The sequence below is a fragment of the Saccostrea echinata genome, unplaced genomic scaffold, assembly GCF_033153115.1.
Source record: "Saccostrea echinata isolate AGI-Se365-2 ecotype Australia unplaced genomic scaffold, CSIRO_AGI_Sech_v1 ptg000002l, whole genome shotgun sequence".
Taxonomy (NCBI): Eukaryota; Metazoa; Mollusca; class Bivalvia; order Ostreida; family Ostreidae; genus Saccostrea; species Saccostrea echinata.
The window spans coordinates 7,112,501-7,129,148 of record NW_026889751.1 but is presented as its reverse complement, the minus strand read 5'-3'; the positions used below and the strand labels follow the sequence as shown (position 1 = coordinate 7,129,148).

The following is a 16,648-nucleotide window of genomic DNA, read 5'->3' as shown; positions in this document are numbered from 1 at the left end:
TGCCAATGAAAAATCCATTTAATTCATGAAGTTTTGTAATGAAAACAAAGATGCAAGACTAGACAAAATCTGTTTATTTAATTTTCAACAAAACAAGTTACTAGTACACCATATTTACTGTCATTATTTCTCACTGTCTCTCAGATAATATGAAACATTCAACACATACATGTATATATGAAATGTTTCATCTGCACTGTAATTTCAACTTCATATTCTTTCAGATAACCAAATTGCTCCATAACATCCAACCTTTATAACCTGTGAAAGAGCTTCATACATTGGTGCCTATAAAAAAGAAGAAAAAAGGCTTTGCAAGTGCTTTCATTATATTAAAAATTGTGCTACTCAAAAAATAATTGGTACTGCAAAATTTTTTTTTTAAATTTTCATACCCATTTTGAAAAAAAAAGTTAAAACAAGACAGGTTAATTTGAGAGACAAAAATGCCCACATGTGGCAATTTTAGAAAGGGAACAACTTTAAATTTAGAATGTTTCTAATGATAGTGAAATATAATCTGCCCAGCAAAGGGTTCTCAAGATTTGGAGTAGGTAATTTCTTCCTTTAGACTTTTGACCTTATGACCCCATGAGCCAAAGGGGTCATCTACTCTTTAAGGAGAATTAATGTACCAGTTTGATGCTTGTCGGGCAAAGGGTTTACAAGATATTGAACAGTCAGTGTATTCCTACTTTCAGTTTGACCACTGATCTTGTGACTTCAATATTAATAGGGGTCATTCACTCCTTAAAGGGAACCAGGACCCCAAGTCTGATGTCTGACAAGCAGAGGGTTCTCAAGATATTGAGTGGTCAATATATGTCCAATTTGACTCTTGATCTTTGACCTAGTGACCTCAAATTTACAGTGTTCATCTACTCTGCAATGGAAACGGGTGTACCAAGCTTCATGTCTATCTAGCAAAGGATTCTCAAGAAATTGAATGGTTAATATCTTCCTTTTGTCAGTTTGACCCTTGATGTTTGACCTTGTGACTTCAAAATCAGTAGAGGTCATCCATTTTTCAAGAGGAACCAATGTACCAGAGTTGATGTCTGTCAAGCAAATGGTTCTCAGATACAGTGTATCAAGATACTGAACAAACAAGATTTTTCCTTAAGAGTTTGACCCTTGACTTTTGACTTGTGACCTGAAAATCAACAGGAGTCATTCATTTTTCAGGGGTTTCCAGTGTTAAAAGTTTGATGTCTGTCAAGCAAAGAGTTCTGAAGATATTGAGTTAACAACACTTGGTCTACCAGCATTCCAACCAAATGACAGGTGCAAAGCAACATGACCCTTTTAAAAAAAAAAAATAGCAAAAGAATTTCATTGCCACAGTAAATACTAAAACCAAAATCCACCTTACCTTTTCTGCATCATGTTCTAATCCAGTGTCATGATGATGAAGTTCATCATCTCTGAATTTACTCAATTTCTAAAGGTGAAAAAAATAAAGCTTTTATTACCTATAAACTAGTACAAACAAATATGTATTTTTTTCCTTTTTTGGTTCAGTATTTCATTACTTTTATTCTGGTACATGAATGAGAAATACAATAAATATGTCAGTTTTTTAGCTCACCTGAGCTGAAGGCTCAAGTGAGCTTTTCTGATCAAAATTTGTCCGTTGTCTGTCATCGTCATAAATTTTTCTCATTTTCATCTTTTTCTCAAGAACCACTGGGCCAATTTCAACCAAACTTGCCACAAAGTATCCTTTGGTAAAAGGGATTAAATTTTTTTCAAATGAAGGGCCATGCCTTTTCCCAAGGGGAGATAATTTTGATTTCGTGAAAAATTAATGGCATCATTTAAAAATCTTCTCCTCAAGAACCATAATGCTTGAAAATATGAAACTTACATGTACGTGGAATCATTGTGAGATAGTGTAGATTCAAATTTGTTCAAATCATGACCTCCAGGGGTACGATGGGGCCACAATGGGCGATCAAAGTTTTAAATAGGAAAACATAGTAAAAATCTCTAAAATTCTTCACAAGAACAACAAAACCATAATTGGTCATAAGTATATAAAGGCATCCAAAAAGGTAATGTAGATTTAAATTTGTTCAAGTCATGACCCCCCCCCCCCCCCCAAAGGAGAATAGAGTGGCCATAACAGGGGATCATAGTTACACAAAGGAATATAAAGGATATATCAATAAAAAATTTTCATCTTTAAATCAGCAAAGCCATTATGTGTCATATTTAAGCTTGTTCAAATCATACCCCCTCCCAACAAATCCATGATTGGTCATAAATATATACAAGAGGCCCACGGGCCTTATAGGTCACCTGAGTATCATGCAACAACTTCGCCACATTGGAATCATGTTTTAAACCAGAGGCCATGAAATTCACGATTTCGAAAGAGGCACACTTTCTCATCATAATTTTACATTTAGTAAGCTTACTTAATACCCAGAAAGAGAGCAGAGGATTATCAAAGAATTAATGCATTTTCACTATGTAATCATTAGAGCCCTGCCCTAACACCAGAACCATGATGCAGGGGCCATAAAATTCACAATTTTGGGAGAGGCATCCTTACATATCATAACAATACTCTTAGTTCATCAGCTTAATACCCAGGAGAAAAGAAGAAGATTTTCAAAGAATTATTGCATTTTTACTATGTAATCATTAGAGCCCCACCCTAACACCAGAACCCCTGACCCAGGGGCAATGAAATTCATAATTTTGGAAGAGGCACCTTTACTCATCATAACTATGCATCGGTTTGTTTGTTAAATACCCAGGATCAAAGAAAAAGATTTTTAAAGAAATAATGCATTATCACTATATATTCAACAGAGCCCCACCCTAACACCAGAACCCCTGACCTAGGGGCCATGAATTTCACAATTTTGGAACAGCCACCCTTACATATCATAACTATACTCTTAGTTCATCGGCTTATTACCCAGGAGAAAAGGAGAAGATTGTCAAAGAATTATTGCATTTTTACTATGTAATCATTAGAGCCCCGCCCTAAAACAGAACCCCTGACCAGGGGCCATGAAATTCACAACATAGGAATAGGCACCCTTATTCATCATAACTATGCCTTCAGTTTGTTTGCCCTGGATCAGAGAAGATTTTTAAAAGAAATAATGCATTTTCACTATACATGTATATTCAACAGAATGCTGCCCTAACACCAGAACCCCTGACCCTGGGGCCATGAAATTCACAATTTTGGAAGAGGCACCTTTCATCATCATAACTATGTATTTATTTTGTTTTCATAATATCCAAGAGCACAGAAGAAGCTTTTTAAAGAAATAATACATTATCACTATATATTCAACAGAGCCCCACCCTAACACCAGAACCCCTGACCCTAGGGCCATGAAATTCACAATTTTGGAAGAGGCACTTTTTCTCATCATAACTATGTACTTAGTTCATCGGCTTAATACCCAGGAGCAGAGGAGAAGATTTTTGAATAATTAATGCATTTTCACTATATAATCATTAGATACCAGCCCTAACACCAGAACCCCTGACCCTGGGGCCATGAAATTCACAATTTTAGAAGAGACACCTTTCCTCATCATAACTATGCATATTGTTTGTTTCCTAAATACTCAAGAGCAGAGGAGAAGATTTTTTAAGAATAATGCTTTTCACTACATATTCAACAGAGCCCCACCCTAGCACCAGAACCCCTGACCCTGGGGCCATAAATTTCACAATTTAGGTAGAGGGCTCAATGCTTATTACATTCATGCCAACAGTTTGCTTGCTTGATGCCCAGGAGTAAAGAAGAAGATTTTTAAAGATTGCATTAATTCTGATGGTTTTAGCCCCACCCCTCAGGCCCCAGGGGGGTAGGGGTCATGAATTTCACAATTTTTACTCCCCTTCACATATAGATGCTATGTGCCAAATTTGGTTGAATTTGGTTCAGTGGTTCCAGAGAAGAAGCTGAAAATGTTCAAATGTTAACGCACGACGGACGACGCACGCCGACGGACGAAAACAGATAGCAATAGGTCACCTGAGTAAACTCAGGTGACCTAAAAAGCATCATAGAGGGGCCATAACAGGGGATTATAGTTATACAAAGGAATATAAAGAATATATTAAGGCAACTATGTGTTAAATTTAAGCTTGTTCAAATTATAACCCCCCCCCCCCCCCTTCCGAACCACTTTTATATTCAAACTTCTCAATACTGATTTCTGCTTTTTCCTAGCCAAAGTGCTCACGTGAGCGATGTGGCCCCTGGGCCTTTTGTTTTTCAATTCAGTATGTAATCCACATCTCACCTGTATCAGATCTTTGTGTTTCTCTGGATCATCCTCCATCAGATCTCTAATCTGACTGATGACAAAATACAGATTAATTATCACTAAGAAAATGACCAAAGAATGGTTGAGCAAGAGGAAGAACAACTAATGTACCGTAAATGTATTTATACTTTCTGATTACTTTCAAAGTAAAACATTTATATGTTGACATATATATATAGATTTACAATGTACAAGTAGCAATTACCAATACATGTTTGCATCTTTTACATGACTATCTACAAGTTTCTGTAAATCTTTACCTGTTATAATGTTCCCCTATCACAGACTCGACAGCCACTGTACATGCCATTGCTCCTTCCTTACCCAGCATGGCTGTTCCTGCACCTATGATAAAGTCAATGCAACTTATATCTTGTGCCATCTGAAAGTCCATTAAACATTTATGACAGGTAAATCAAATATCTTTATTTCCTGGAAAAAGAATCTGACTGCTAGACAATACAGTATCTAAACTGTTAACTTTAACAAAATGAGGAGATTACTGACATAACAAAAGTCTGTGCATTGAAAATCTGGATAATTATATTATTTCTTCATTGTTGAGAAAAATGCCAAAGTTTTAAAATCTCAACTAAAGTATTTTAGGAAAAAAATTATTATCAGATCTCCACCTAGGACAAATCCAGCAACATTCCAGAGAGGTAGCAGAGCTGTGGGTCTCACCCTCTTCTCCACAATCAAATGATTAAATGTCTCCAGATGTTCCTGTTCTTGCTCTTTCATCTCCTACAGTCAAATAAAGAGTTGATATGAATGTTTCAAATTTATGAGGACTCTAAGTTCACTATCATATTCATGAAGCTTAATCTTAGATGAATGTTCAAGTAGCCACATGCAACCCAGAGACACACATTTTACGATTTGGTAAAGGGCAAACAGCTTATTGCCACCATGCATAAAATTTGTTTGCTTAATGTCCAGGAAAAAAAATAAGTTTTTCAAACGTACACTGTATGATAATTTTCAATATGATCTACATATACTGAGCTTCACTGAAACAGGGATCCAGAGGGTAAAAATTTCAAAATTTTGGATGAGGGCTAGCGCAGCTCATTATAATCAAGCAATCAATTTGTCTGTTAGATGTCAGTGAGTAAAAAAATTCATTAAGGTTCAACTTACATATTTTCAATTTACAACCAACTTAGTCCCACCTTAGGGCCTGAACCACAGAAACCTAAGGCCTTCAATTCTACACTTTGATATAGGGCAAACTGCTAATTATAATCTGACAAGTAAACACTTTTTCTTGCTAGATTTCCCAGAATAAAAAAGATGATTTTTGAAGATTGTAGGAATTTTGATCATTATGGTCCCATCCCTATGGCCCAAAAGGGGAATGGGGGGAGGGGGGGTTAGACAAAGAAATTTATAGTTTTTGTTTTCTCTTTATCCACAGAAGCTATTGTACCCGGTATATGTATCAAACAATCAGTTAAAATTGGTCCAGCCATTTCACAGACAAAGCTAAAAATGTTTAAAAATTTACTCATGTTAAAGAAAGTTAATAGAATGAGATAGCACAGAATTGACCTATCTGAAAAAGTTAACTGGCCTGCAAACTGCATTTTTCAGAATTGCTAGAGGTTTATCTGATAAATTCAGAAACTCTAAGTTATAGAGAGCTTTTTTTTAAAAGAAAATACAGGGTACAAAAGTTTATGTGTGTCAACGTCTTAGCATTTTATGGAAAATGAAATGGTTGTTATTTATCAGATCCAGCAAATTTTCTTGATTAAGCTATATAGCTTGAATTAGCCCTATAGCTCTTTTTAATTAGCTATTTTATCATATTATTTACTTAAATTTGTTAGTTTTTCAGCATGTACAAAAAGTTGCACATTGGTGCAATGAGAACTTTGAGCTCTAGTGGAAAACAAGCATGTAAAAATTGCTCATCAAATTGTGTCTCCTTGAGAAATTTTGTACTCAAAGTTTTAAAACTTTAGGGGATATACATGTACAGGTGTACCAGCTAGTATATAGCAATCGATTTGTGACCACACAGTTACTTCTTAAAATAAATTATAAAGGTGGTCAATACGCAAGTTTCTGTTCGACATTATCATTTTACTATAACATTAAATGAATTTTAAAAGCTCTAGCCATCATTCATTTATATGCAGGTTTGTCTACATCTACAATCTGTCCCACTTCCATGCTGATATGAATACTTTTTTGCGTCTCTATCGTTGGAGAGTTACAATCTCGGAACTCACATATTCTGATCAAAAAAACAATTGACTAGTAATAATTCAGCGTAATGCGAAGTGTGGTGTAAAGTTATCCAAACAATGGAGATATATGTTATACTTAAAAGCATTCAAAACTACAATGTTAGAACTATCTTTGGTTAGGGTTGCTTTTTTGATAGTTCATATTGTACATATATGAATAGTCATATGCTAATATACAACATTTTGTCTATTTCTTACATAAAATATTTGTGAAAAACTGCAAATAAATAGCTTTATCAAGCTTTTATGAATAGCTTAATACTCTAATATTACAAATTATATTTTTATGGGGTCAAATTTTCATGGTTTGAAGAAAAAAAAATTGATTCATGGGGACATAATTGATTTCATGGTTGAAGAAGTGTTGAGTTGTTGTATGTACAAAGTTTTAAATTTCATGGAGGACAAGCATTCGTTAGTCTCTTCATATCATGATAATTAGTGATTACACAGTAGCTAGACCTATATTTAATGCAGTTATAGTTTTGTTAATAAAATGATTTACTTCTCTCAAGTATTTGTTAATTATAACTATGCCCTCATCCTCATCCTAAAGATTTCAACATCTGATATATTACTCCCTTGATAGATGAATCAGTTTTTACATTAAGAAAAATTATGTTGTATTCACTTGTATTATGGGTCCAACAGAGGTCTTGCCCAAGACGGCAATTTGTCCTGCATAAATCCGATCAGCTCCCAATTCTCCTGCTTGATCTACCCTGATTATGCGACTGAGAAGTTTTCTGGTTTTCTCATCTCTGGCACGTTGGCTGATGCGCCTTATGCCAATTTGGCAAAGTAGAGGGAAAGACATGTTTCAAAGTTGATTTAATTGCTTACATAAGCTCCAGGGTGGTGTACTCTTAAAGATTCTCACTGTATCACGCCTACCAGTCAATGAGTCTGTGTTCTGGAATTATAAAAAAAAATATAAATCAACTACTTCTTCTCGGTCTTATAATAATACTATTATTAATATGATCAAATGATGAAATTCACTCTTTCATGTCATTCGACCGAATTTTCTCAGTATAAATGTTCAACCTTTTGCAAATTCTCGCATGTCCCTGATTCTGATATTTTAGGTTTAGACCTCACTTGTTTACCTTTTGCTGGACCTGACGTTCTCACATTTTCTGCGTTAAGAAAATAGGAACTTGTTTCGTAAGTGCGTGACCGACACGTCTGCTCTCACGTACGTAAGAATGAAAGTAAACGTGAAGGCTCGCACAGAATTTCTTTTACTTTAAGATCATTGCTTTTCCATCACAGTAGGGAGATATTTCACACTGAAATATCTTTTAAAAATTCTTCTTACATTCTGATTTTTTAAGTTAAAAAAATGAAATATTTGTGTATTTATATCACTTAAAATATTGACCAATCATATCATTTGTTTATATTTATCGACCCCGTCATAATAGAAGTTGACATGTATCTTCGATTTTTGGAGGAGATTTAAATGTTTCATCAGATTGGAGTTCTTTATTGTCATTCTTCATTTGTCTTAAGACTTTACTCGGAAATTATTAGAGGAAGTTATTATGCGCACAAGAAGCAAATATCATTTTTAGAATTCCACGAATATGCTAATTAGTTGAGGGAGCTCGAGGTATTCTTTTTATGAATGGAGCTGGAGAACAGCTGACTCTGTAAAGATCAATCCATTGACATAAAGACTGCGCCTAAAGGTAAGCGAATTATGTAACATTAGAAAAGAATATTATAAAATTGTGATTCAGTTTAATTTTATTTAATAGACTTAGAGAAAATATCTAAGGTTTAAAAAAAATTTACAAAGTTCGTTGACAATGTTTATGTATCATTATTTAATCATTTTCATAATTAAAGCGAAACCAGGAAACACTGGACTTTAAACCCTAGAATACAGTATATTAAGGAGAAAGTGCTTTCATTGAACAGTCCATATATACCTAATTATACCTGTGCACATATATATAGTACACACAGGTGGGTTAATATACAAAATCATTCAGACAAGGTCGACCATTAGAAACCTTTTGGTATTACGCCATCATTGTATAGGAAGGGTCATGATCATTGATGACTAAGGTGGAAGGTATTGAGCTCGACCCACTTCAGAGGTCATCCTCAGAAATTTTACCGTCCATTGCTAATTAATGTAAACATAAGCATATATGTATATATATTCACAAAGAGTGGCCATGTGTGATGGTCAGTTAATTCCAACAAATCTTAAAATCTGAAACGATTTAAGATCTTCAGAGTTGCTTGAATATAGATTAAAGATATAAAAACAGCAGAAAAAAGTATATTTGAAATTTTCCAAATTGAAATTTCAAGAGCAATTAGTAAACGTTCATGTCAACCAAAAACATTTACTTCAAGATGAGGAAGAGCAAATATGTTTCAGTTGATCAGTACTTAAAATCAGTAGATTATAGTTAATAGATCACTTTTTGGCAAATCAACATGCTCAATACATAACAAGCTGAGTGACATTTTTTTAACTAGTTATTATAATTATTATAAAGCTAAATTAATGGAGAGCAGTTCAAGTGTGTCATAATTTTTAACCTAAATCAGGAATTTTCCACTCAATTTTGGAATGGGACCAATAGGCCCTTGGAATTGAAAATTTAATGACATTTGATCACTTAATTAGGCCAAATAAAAAAATATGTATGGTTCCGGTTACCCGACCTTCCCTATTTTATACCCCCGACCCTAAACTTTTTTTTTGGCAATTTTCATATTTTTTCCAGAATTTCCCCCGATTTCCGTCAATGGCTCCAGTTTAAGTTTTAGTTTCAGCAATGACGGCCTCCTTGCAAAACATAGTGCAAGTGTTTAATAGTGTTAAATCCAAAGCAAGCTAGCATGTAGGTGTCCCCTACCAATATTGACTAGTATATTATCACACCACATCTAAATGCCATTTGCAAAGCAGTGATAGGTATTATTTAGAAAAAATTAAGAAAATCATTTTGTTAAAAAAAAAAAAAAAAAAGAAAAAATCCCTACCTACCTACCCTGATTTTTTTGGGAGTGTAACCGGAACCACACATATTTTTTTGTTTGGCCTTATTGGGAAATTACATTGCATAACAATCTTAAGGAAATAAACACAAACATGACAAATGATGAATATATTTGATCTTTTATTTAACTTTCAATCCTGATATTTAACATGTTTAGACCAATTAACTTTCAGTCATCAACAGGACCATGGTTTGTTTTTTTTTTTAAATTTTAGTCATTCCATTGATTTCAGACCAAGTAACCATGCTAAAGTTTTAACATATTCTGGCCACTTACAGCTTGCTTTAGATTTTGTGCATTTGAAAATTGAGCACACACTGTTCATTTTTAGAAAAAAAGGGAGGGATTTTGCAATTGCATGGGAATAGGTCCTAAATTTGGCTGTACATGGGGCAGTGGAAAATCCTGGAACCTTGACCTTTGATCCCAATGCCTTCAACCTTGCTTATACTGTATTGCCTACATATTCATAGGGATCATCATTTCCATCTTATATCTGTCTTTTTGGGAAAATCTACTCATACAGTAGTTTTTCAAAAAAGATAAATTACCCCTCCCCCCCCCCCCCCCCAAAAAAAAAAAATCCTGCAAGTTAAACAGCTTTTTCCCTTGAAAATTGAATTCATAATTTCTCTTAATCTTATTTTCTTGAGTTTTTTTTTGGGGGGGGGGAGGAAGGGAGGGAGTCTTTTTGTTAAAGTTTTGGTATTCATTTTGATTTTGATTTTTTAAATTAATTTTTTTTTTTTACTCACCTGAGATGAAAGCTCAAGTGAGCTTTTCGGATTGCCCATTATCTGGCGTCCATCCGTCCGTCTAGCTGTCTGTCCGTCTGTAAACTTTTCCCATTTTCAACTTCTTCTGAAGATCGAACCACTGGGCCAGTTTTAACCAAAGTTGGTACAAAGCATCAGTGGGTGAAGGGGATTCTAAATTGTTAAAATGAAGGGCCAAGCCCCCCTCCAAGGGTAGATAATCAAGAAAAGCAAATAGGGTTGGGTCATTAAAAAAATCTTCTTCTCAAGAACCATACACTGGACCAGATATTTGGAAGCTTCCTGAGGTAGTGTAGATTCTAAATTGTTCAAATCATGGCCCCAGGGGATGGGGTGGGGCCACAATAGGGAAGTTTTACATGTACATTGAAATATATAGGTAAAATCTTTAAAAATGTTCTTCTCAAGAACCACAGGACCAAAAAAGCTGAATCATATGTGGAAGCTTCCTGAGGAAATGTAGATTCTAAATTATTCAAATCATGACCCCTTGGAGTCATACATGCAAAAATCTTTAAAACTCCTCAAGAGCAAATCCATGATGAATCATATTTAAATATGGAAGCATTCTGTGGTAGTGTAGATCCAATTTTGTTTATATCACAGCCCCCTTATATAGGGTTGGGCCACAAAAGGTGATCAAAAATACAGAAGAATACATGTATTTTGGGGAAATTTATCTGATGCAAAACAACAGGGCTAAAGTGACTCAGGTGAGCATTGTGGCCCATCGGCATCTTGTTTATTTTGTGCATTTAGCCTTTTTCTTGAACACAGTTAGGAATTCTAATTTTATCATGTTTATACAACAATGAAGAATGCAGCCAGCTGTGACAAAATTTTATTTTATTATATTGACTTTTTTTTTCTTGATCTTAACCTTTGATCTTTTCTTATTAATTTCTTCAGTTTGTAACTTAATACTTAAATATCTATACACCTTAGAGAAAGCAATCAACATTGAGAATAAGGTTACTTTGACATTAGAAAATTTGATAAAAACTTAGTTCCCTCTACTTTGTTGCAATTACAGTAAAACACGCTTATAAAGAAGTGCCAGGGATGGATAATTTTGCTTCATTAAAAACATAATTTGTTATACCCATTAGTTCACAATATATTTTAAGGTCACAGGGAATGAAAACCACTTCGCTGTTAGTGTCAATTCATTATAAGCGTGTTCACTATAAGTGTGTTTTACTGTAGTGAGATAAAACTGTGAGCACATTATATTGCTGCAGTTGAGAGTGGTTCACTCACTGCACTGAAGAGATTACATTGATTGAGGGAAGCTAGTTCACTTTATATTTCTTAATGAGACTACTTTTGAATATGATGCTTTTTCATGTTGTAAAATATAACATATTGTACATCAATACATGTATATATGCACAAGTCATCATGTTAGGGAGTTACATAAACAAACAAAATGTGTTGTGAAACACTGATGCCCCCGTATGGCAACTTATAGCGAAGGTTAAACTTTCTCAAATGCAAAACAAATATGTTGGTACCCAAAGTAAGGTCTTGTCCTGAAGAATATACCTGTGAAATATGAAAGCCCTTGCAGAAACCATTGAAAAGATATGAAAAAGGTTAAAGTTTTTCAAAAGTAAGTCAAAAATCAAGGTCAAGGTCAAATGGTCAAAATTAATGGTGTTCAAGGAAAGGTCTTCTCACAAGAAATACACATGCGAAATATCAAAGCCCTAGCACCAACTGTGCAAAAGATATGGTCAAGGTTAAAGTTTTTCAAAAGTAGGTCAAACTCCAAGGCCGAAGGGTCAAAGTTGTTGGTATCCAAAGTAAGGTCTTGTCACAAGGCTTACATATATTAAGTATGAAAGCCCTAGCACCAACTGTTCAAAAGTAATGGCAAAGGTTAAGGTTTTCCAAAAGTTAGTCAAACTCCAAGGTCAAATTCAATGGGTTTATTGTTGGTATCTAATGAGGTCTTCTCACAAGGAATACACATGTGAAGAATGAAAGTTGTAGCACCAACTGTTCAAAAGTTATGACCAAGGTTAAAGTTTTCCAAAAGTAGGTCAAAACTCCAAGGTCAAGGTCAAAGGGTAAAAGTTGTTGGTATCCAAAGGAAGGTCTTGCCACAAGGATTACATATGTGAAACATCAATAAATCTGACTCTCCTTTCAAAGTATGAAATTTTATATGTTACAATCTTTTGGTACATAAAAGAAATACTGCATCTTAATCATTTTCATTGTGTTCAGTATTATGCTTTTCCAAAAGTTCACTGATTATTTAGTAGACTTTGATCAGGCATAAATTCTACATTGAATGTTTCATCTTTAAAAGGGTTTAAAGTATACCATCCCCCAGATTCTAGGGACACAAGATTATTTTTTGAATATTATTATAAATGTTGCTGTGTATGCGCTGAGACTGATATTGAAGTGGCAATCCCAGGTGCCACACAAAGTGCAGGTGTTAGACAGCTCATAGGGAGATGTTTGCATGTGCATGAGTTAATTTTTCTTCCTCTTTTCTCCCAGGTTTTGTATTTTCCCTTCGTTTTAATAATGTTTCTTGAGCAAACAGTTCCAGAATTGTTGTAGTTGCATGACCGCGATGTCCTCCCATCCCTCTTTGCTCATGCATGTTTGAGAGTTTGGAAATTAAAATAAATTGTGCAAGGTGTACCTTGAACTTTTAGGCTTTAGGAACTAGTCCATATGTGATTTTTTTTTTCTCATCTGTAAGTATATTGTGATAAGGTTTAAAGCTTCTGTTGCAGATCCCATTATACCCGGTAACTTGGTTTGACCTAGATTTTATCAAATCTACAAAGAAGATGAGGAGAATTAAAAAAAAAAACTATGTGCAGCATACACAGATTCATCTTGGATATGAGGATTAAGTTGTGCAATGAAAAGCTGGAAATCAATATAGCCAGAAATATTGTCACATTAGCTGCCTATACAGTGATGATGCAGATTAAAACCTGCAATTATATAGACATTAAATTTTCAATCAGTGCAGTTCCTGAGTTTGTACACTAGGGTAAGATTGCAGGATAAATAAGACATGAGTGTTTAATGAAGTGGGGAAACTAATGGTGAACAATCTTTGCTGTTATAGGTGGCATATGTAACCTCTTCTTTATTTCCTCTAAATGCTTCAAAAAGTTTGACAATTTCCTGATAATGCAATTAGACTTGATCAAACAAAACATCAGAACTGCATGTGCCTGATTAAACAAAAAAAAAAAAAAAACGTATGATTTTGCTGTACAATTGTTTTCATTATATATTGCAGGGAAATTGTTTTCTCTTAATTAATGAATAAATTAACTTTTATTTCTGCTTTTCAAACAATTATCTTGTCTAGATTTCTATGAGCTATCACCTGGTAAAAAATGATTTGGAGATATTTTGTTCTACATGATTGGATGATATGGAGATATTGTGTTCTGATTAGCTGCTTTGGAGATATTGTGTTCTGATTGGCTGATTTGGAGATATTGTGTTCTGATTAGCTGCTTTGGAGATATTGTGTTCTGATTAGCTGCTTTGGAGATATTGTGTTCTGATTGGCTGATTTGGAGATATTGTGTTCTGCATGATTGGATGATATGGAGATATTGTGATCTGATTGGCTGATTTTGACATAATGTGATCTGATTGGCTGATTTGGACATATTGTGTTCTGATTGGCTGATTTAGAGATACTGTGTTCTGATTGACTGATGGTGTCAAAGGTTATTCATTCTTCACCACTTGAATGTCCCACTTTCAGGGGGAAGAACTCTCATACTACAAGATGCTTTTCTCCATTTTATTGCATGTCTATGTTTTGACAGCTTGCATTTAAATTGGCTCCAATACCTTAAAAATGTTTGGAACTAACATTAGAAAACATCATTTATATGACTGTGAAGTGCATAATCTCTGTAAGATACACATTGTATTGAATGTGTAAAAATTTCACTCACTCACAGTGTATTTAAAATCGAGTACATAATTAGGCCATGGACTAATACTGTCATGCACTAATATTAGACAAATATTAATTAGCAATGGTGGTTTAAGCATTCATTTTAAAATTGTTGGCGTTTTTTTTTTATTAAGAAGAAGGCAGTAAAATATTTAGCTCTCTCAAATTATGAGGATAAAGTAAATGTATATGATATAATATATATATTAGATATACATCAATGAATGTGCAGTTTAATTGATAATATACATTTAAGATTTGATATGCTGTCTTCTTCATTTAAGATTTATTTTAAGACTTAAAAGTTGAGAAGGTCACAGTTGTATTACAACAAAGCTATATAAACATTTAGTGTGATAAGTTGAACATTTAAGTTATGGGACATTACATAAGCCCTTGGAGATGAATATTTGACAAAATTTTGTTATCTTACCTGTTGGTATGAACCACTGGATTAAAGCTCCAAGAGATACAAATATTTCACCTGTAGCAAATTTATTTTGAAATCCTACTTTTCATGGATGTATTATGTATTTATTTTGCAGTTTTACATGTGGAGAACTTGCTGCCACAGAAAAGACCTGATCATGTAATGAGTGTGGAAAACATGTACGAAGTGCAGTTTTGAGGTAAATTTGTCCTTTTTTTCTCATTGATGATTAAGCTTTGCAAAAAATAGAAAAACAAGAAAATTATGTCATGCAGTAGTGCTATATATATATATATATATATATATATATATATATATATATATATATATATACATGTGTATATATATATATATATATATATATATATATATATATATATATATATATATATAATCCAATTTAAATGACTCAAACTTTAATCCATAGCACTTTTTTCGCCCCATCGCTTAACAGTGGATTTGAAAATATTTAAATGAGTTACATTATGACATCATACTTATGACATTATGTAGGCAACATTAAACATAATAGGATTGTGATGTTATAATATTTCATTGAAGTAGAAATTTACACTTCACTTGGTAAGGTTTCAGTGCCTATTATTTAATTTATATACAGTAAAGGGGACACTCTATGTAAAATATACATTATAAAATAACATGAAATAAGTAAATTAACAGTTTAGTTTATATCATATGGAAAGCACAGAGAAATTTTTATAAGGATATGCTCACTCCATCCCAACCCAGGGTTGAAATCAACTTGGGGAATCTGTCTCTTAGCTTATATATGCACCTCTAATTATTAATTAATTTGCTTTGATTTTATTGCATTTTTATAACATGCTTTTTGATTAGTTTTCAATGTCATCTTTATTATATTTTTTTTTTTGAAATCTTATAATATTTGCACTAATAACAGTATGCAGAAGGCAATAATAAACACATATATATTGAAAACTTGTATATCACATCTTGAAAACAAATTAACCTAATGCTAATATCTTGTATTTGGAAATTTTGTTTAATAAGGTATTTCAATTATCACAGACTTTTCTGTTGACACTTTGACTTTGAGATAAACTTAGTGGCAGCTAGGTAATATTTATGCATATCTGTACTTTGCCCTGCGTAAGAGGTCTATAAATATATGTGTTTTAATATCTAGTTTATAGTTAGTTATATCATATATTCTTTATCATAGATGACTTGACATTGAAATCCTGCACTGATCACTTGATAACAACCTTCATCACCAGGAAACTCTGACTTAAAGGTTTCTTGCTACTTATTTAGTAAGTACATACATACAAAACTGCTTGTTTATTTATGTATCAAGAAAGTATCTGTTTCATTTGATGTTCTTTCAATACAATGTATTAATAATTAGCAAGTGAAAATTGCAAATTTAATGCAAATGACAAACTTTTAATGGTGTTTTCCATTACATTCTTTAATTGTGACTGTATTTTTGTTTATTTAATTTCCTTGAAAGCAGTAGTAATTTTCTGAAGTAGAGCTTTAAAATTTGAATCAACATCATACTTTGTTCATGGTTTAATTAAGGTCTAGCCATGTATATATTTACAGAAAATTGTATTTGAATGTCAAAGAGAAATGAAACTTACATGTACAGTATAAAACATGTAGTAACTTGTCAATAATTGCAAAATTTTACATCATCACAAGTAATGGGTTTTTTTTCCTGCTCTTACTCCATATGATTACCCCTGGTAATAGCAGGAGCTGATCAAATAAATGATGCATCTTGCAATAATGTTGTAATTTCTAATTATTCTGAAAACATGTTTTTGATAGAAATAGGTATATATGCATAAAAAATATGTTATTAGGGTTTACAGTTATTACTAAAAATAATGCAATATTTTTAGCTCACC

General features: G+C 33.3%; 2 protein-coding genes across 2 annotated transcripts in view; one reads left to right on the top strand and one right to left on the bottom strand.

The window, feature by feature from the left end:
• Window positions 1-58: 58 nt before the first annotated feature.
• On the bottom strand, window positions 59-7,772 carry LOC133206332 (5-demethoxyubiquinone hydroxylase, mitochondrial-like). The gene is made up of 7 exons (XM_061342291.1): window positions 7,672-7,772; window positions 7,194-7,475; window positions 4,937-5,051; window positions 4,565-4,649; window positions 4,281-4,335; window positions 1,373-1,441; window positions 59-288 (listed from the first exon to the last, which is right to left on the bottom strand). The coding sequence occupies exons 2-7, from the start codon at window positions 7,377-7,379 to the stop codon at window positions 211-213; spliced, it is 588 nt and encodes a 195-aa protein (XP_061198275.1). The 5' UTR covers window positions 7,380-7,475; window positions 7,672-7,772; the 3' UTR covers window positions 59-210.
• Window positions 7,773-7,976: 204 nt separating this feature from the next.
• The window catches only part of LOC133206313 (uncharacterized), a 20,257-nt gene continuing 11,585 nt past the window's right edge, over window positions 7,977-16,648 (top strand). The window contains exons 1-3 of the mRNA XM_061342271.1: window positions 7,977-8,256; window positions 14,866-14,949; window positions 15,955-16,045. The gene's annotated coding sequence lies outside the window, so the exon portion shown is untranslated. The remainder of the gene's footprint in view (window positions 8,257-14,865; window positions 14,950-15,954; window positions 16,046-16,648) is intronic.